The sequence below is a fragment of the Carlito syrichta genome, unplaced genomic scaffold (genome assembly GCF_000164805.1).
Source record: "Carlito syrichta isolate Samal-C Ts95f unplaced genomic scaffold, Tarsius_syrichta-2.0.1 Scaffold302406, whole genome shotgun sequence".
NCBI classification, from domain to species: Eukaryota; Metazoa; Chordata; class Mammalia; order Primates; family Tarsiidae; genus Carlito; species Carlito syrichta.
Genome location: NW_007246502.1, coordinates 35,846 through 40,306, shown reverse-complemented (window position 1 = coordinate 40,306; position 4,461 = coordinate 35,846). Strand labels below are relative to the sequence as shown.

Genomic DNA, 4,461 nt, shown 5'->3' with positions numbered 1-4,461 from the left:
CAGGCAATCCACTCACCTCAGCCTCCCAAGGCGCAGGATTACAGGCTGAGCCACCGAGCCCGGCTCGACCCCTTTTACATGCTCATCTGTTCCCATGGCACACCCATACTTTCAGCAGGACCACCCAGGTGACATATGTCATTGTCTGTCTCTTCCCAGTAGGTGACAAGTGCACCAGGGCTGAGGATTCTGTTGCTTACTCACAAATCCCTGGTGCCTAAAACTGGGCCTGGCACAAATTAGTGTGTGTTTTGGTAGCATTGTTCCCACTAAACATACATTTGTTTTCAGATTATCAAATACATTATTTTATTTTATTTTCTATTTTTAAATTTTTTTTAGTCAAAGCTTCACTCTATTGCCCAGGCTGGAGTGTAATGGCGAGCTCACATCTACCACAGCTTCCACCTATTGGGCTCAGGCAATCCTTCCGCCTTAGCCTTTCAAGTAACTGGAGCTACAGGCACGTGCCCCCAGCTAATTTTTTGATTTATTGTAGAGAGGAGGTCTCGCCAAATTGCCCAAGATGGTCTCGAAACCCTGGACTCGGGCAATCCTCTCACCTCTGCCTCCCAAAGTGCTGGGATTACAGGGGGTGGGCTATGTTGCCCAGCTTCCTCTCCTTTTATTTATTTGTTTGTTTCGTTTTGTTTTGTTTTTTTGAGTTGGAGTCTCACTCTGTCGCCCAGGCTAGAGAGCAGTAGCACGCTCACAGCCACCACAGCCCGGACCTGCTGAGGCTTTCCACCTCAGCCTTCCAAGTAGCTGGAACTACAGGAATGTACCACCACACTAGGCTAATTTTTTGATTTATTGAAGAGATGAGGTCTCGCCAAGTTGCCCGGGGTTGGAAATACATTATTTTAAAAGCAAAACAACAAAAGCAGCTTGTCTGTCCAAGCTACCTGCCACAGGCTCACCCAGGCCCAACCAGAATAGCCCTCCATAAGTACATATGCACAGAGTGTGGACACACATACACAGCATGCACACTCATGCTATGTACAAACACACATACAAATCCCCTCCACTGCCTTCCCAGCCCTGAGCTAAGCTCATTAAGAAGGTGCCCAGGCTGGGCTCGGTGGCTCAGCCTGTAATCCCGCGCCTTTGGAAGGCTGAGTTGAGTGGATTGCCTGAGCCCGCGGGTTCGAGACCCGCCTGGGCAGCGAGACCTCATCTCTACAATAAATCAAAAAATTAGCCAGGCGTGGTAGCGACTCCAACTCAAAAAAAAAAAAAAAAAAGAAGGCGCCCAATAAATATTTCATGAAGGGCCAGCTGCAATGGCTCACGCCTACAATCCCTGCACTTTGGGAGGCCGAGGTGAGAGAACTGCCTGAGCCCATGGGTTTGAGACCAGCCTGGGCAACTTGGCAAGACCTCATCTCTACAATAAATAAAAAAATTAGCCGAGCTTGGTGGCACGTGCCTGTAGTTCCAGTTACTTGGGAGGCTGAGACGTGAGGATCGCCTGAGCCCAGCAGGTCAAGGTTGCAGTAGCCATGTGTGCCACTGCACTCCAGCCTGGAAGACAGAGTAAGACTCCAACTCAAAAAAAATTTCATGAAGGCACCAACCCTACAGGGACCTGAGGAACCATCCCATTCAGTGCATCCCTATTCCCTTCCCTTTATTTTACAGATGGGAAAAGTGAGACCCAGAGAGGGACAGTGAGCAGGCGGCAGAACCCTGATGAAAGTCTTCGTGTTCTAAGACGCAGCTCAACATGCTCCAATCCAAGGTGAGCTCACACAGACCACTCTGGAGCCCAGGGAAGCCAGCAGTCTTGACCCTTCAGTCAGGCAGGCTCAGGGCAGTTTGGCAGGAGGGCTGGACTCACCATTCCCGAGAGGTAGTCCTGGTTGAACTGTCCTGCATAGCTGGCCACATTATCCAGCCCGATGGGGGGCATGTTGGGCGGGGGGTAGCCAGCACCTCCCCAGGCACCACCACCTGAAAGCAACACCAAGCCTTTAGCTCCCTGTCAGTCCCCCACCACACGGGGAAAAGCAGAGCTGCAAGCTCCCAGGGGGTCAGAAAAGGAGGCCAAGCAGAACCTTGGGACAGAACTATAGACCACACGAGAACACCAAGGGAGAAAGTCTCGCCCCATCCCTTGGCCAGAGGAAGAGAAGTGTAGGTGTGGGGGTAGGGAAGGCTGAGAAGAAGCCTTTCCTTCTTCCCAAGAGGAAGGTGGGTTCAGCAATCGCTCCCAAGGCCCTCTGTGGGGTATTAAGTAGATAAGGAAGACCCTGGGCAGTCTCTGCCCTCCCAAGCGCACTCTCATGGAGCAATAGGACAGACACAGGGAAGATCATTTGGGGCATGCACTGAGCCCATGGCAGTAGTGAGGGCAGGGAGCTCTGTGGTGCAAAGGCATGGGGAGAGGGTCCTGTCAGCCTGGCTGTTTGCTATGATAAGTCTGTACAAAGCAGGGAGAAGCAGGATGGGAGGATGGAGGGAGACAGGGCGGGGTCATGGAAAACACAGACACCAGTCCCCAGGGCACAGGAGAAAACTGGTGAAAAGTCTTCTCTGAAACTAGCAGGACCCACATGTGCCCTGGGGCCAGGCTTTCACTCTCTCTAGGTTCACTTTCTTTGCTGAAAAATGGGCTAATCATTAATGGGTACCTTAAATTATTATGCTGATGACTGAATTAATGCTAGTGCAGGGTGCAGCTGGGTGCCCAGAGACTGTTCCTACATGCCATGGTCACTTAGGCCAGCAGTTTGGCAGCTAGCACCACTGTGAGCCCCTTGGCCCAGCAGATGCATTCCTGTGCACAGCAGCTTGGAGGTTGTTCTTCAGATCCAGTATTCCTTCTGGTGTACAAGACAGATCCTTCCCTAAATCACTACCCTACCCCCACACCCACCCCTCCTTCTCTCATTGCTCAGCTGTGCTGACGAAGGTGGCAGTGGCAGGACCCGGGTAGTAGGATTTCTACTAGAGAGAGGGGACACCAAGGCCAGCACCAGCAAACCTGGGGCGGACTGGTTCAGAGGAAAGTGGCCCAGCTCAGCCCCTGATGTGGCATGGGGCAGTGGCTGCACCTCCTCCCTAAGCCTCTTCTTCACCTGTTGAATGGGAGGGAGGGTCCACATGGCCTGCAGGCCATTGGTACTCAGGACCTCAGCTCCAAAGGAATGAGTGATGCCTCCCCTGGAATGGCAGCAGCTCAGATGTCCTCAGAACGACCAGCCTTGGGAGGACCCTTATTTCTCCCTGGTCCCAGGAGCACTTATATTTCCTTTCCTCCTATGGATACCAAATCTCATTTCAGGAAAACCAGGAGGGGCCTGAGAAGATGACTTCTACTGGTAAAGCAAAGCACTACAGCTGGGGGCTAGGTTATGACCACCTGGCCGGGCGGTGTGGCCTCGACCCTATCACCCACAGACCCCGGAGCCAAGGTGAGTGACAGCCAAGTGACATTTGATCCCAAGCAACTGCCTCCACTTCCTCCCTCAGCCAAGGGGACCCTGTTGCTGCAAAACCAAGTACCTTGAGCCCAGGGTAGGAGAGGTGACAAGAGGCAATTGTCAACTAATAACGCCTTGGAGGACACAGTGCCCCAGGCTTTCCCTGGCTAGTTCACCAGCAACCAGTACAGCCCAGTGAGGAAGAGACCCTCGAAGTGAGGCATCTGCCCACCTCAGGAAGACGGGAGTAGAAAACTTCAATCCCTCCCCCTTTCCACCCTTGGCCACTGTGCAGAGGGGGTGTTTACTTCCCAGCTCACCCCAGACCCTCATACCTGGTGCAGCTGGTGGGTAGCCACCTGCAGGAGGTGGGTAGCCTGGGTAGCTCATGGTTAGATCTGTAAGGGAAGAGGAAAACACATTCATGCTTTGCCTGGGAAGCCCAGTGAGCTTGCCAGAGTCAGCTTCTCAAGAGAACAGCAACTACACAACCCGGGACCCTGCAAGAGAAGCTGCATTAGGCTTAGCTAGGGGCAGCCCAGTTTATTCTCTCCTGCCAGGGCCTCCAGGGCCTCCAGTTATAAATAGCACTCCCGCTGATTTCTGGGCCAGGCCCATGTCCCCTGCCCCACCCACGGCTACAGGAGTCCATGAGCCTGTGGGTTTTCTTGAACACCCTTCTCACCCAAGCTGCACTCACCCAGCCTCTGCTGACAAGGGCACAGCACACATGTCTGGGCCTATTCCCTGACCTTGGAGCCAGAGAACGCACTGCCTCAGCCTCAGGGCTCCAGGTCTGTCTGTATTTATCTTTACTGTCACCATCCATCTGGCAACGGGAAGCCAGAGGCCCTTTGTCTCTGTGCCCAGCCTAGAGACCCCAGCTGTCCACAGCCACCCCCACCTTGCATCTGACCCACACTATGCTTTTCCTGCTCCAACCTCTGGTTCATCAAGCGAGGGGATCTGGAAGGTAAAGAACCATCATTCCTAGATGCAAGGGGCCTCAGGAGGCTCAGGACAAATGCGGCAG

At 53.3% G+C, this 4,461-nt stretch overlaps 1 protein-coding gene across 1 annotated transcript in view; it reads right to left on the bottom strand.

Annotated features, from left to right (window-relative positions):
• The window catches only part of ANXA11 (annexin A11), a 20,055-nt gene extending 16,228 nt beyond the window's left edge, over nucleotides 1–3,827 (bottom strand). The window contains exons 1-2 of the mRNA XM_008056584.2: nucleotides 3,764–3,827; nucleotides 1,844–1,956 (exon numbers count right to left, since the gene is read on the bottom strand). Of these exons, the coding sequence (XP_008054775.1) occupies nucleotides 1,844–1,956; nucleotides 3,764–3,818 (168 nt within the window). The 5' untranslated portion in view covers nucleotides 3,819–3,827. The remainder of the gene's footprint in view (nucleotides 1–1,843; nucleotides 1,957–3,763) is intronic.
• Nucleotides 3,828–4,461: the final 634 nt, after the last annotated feature.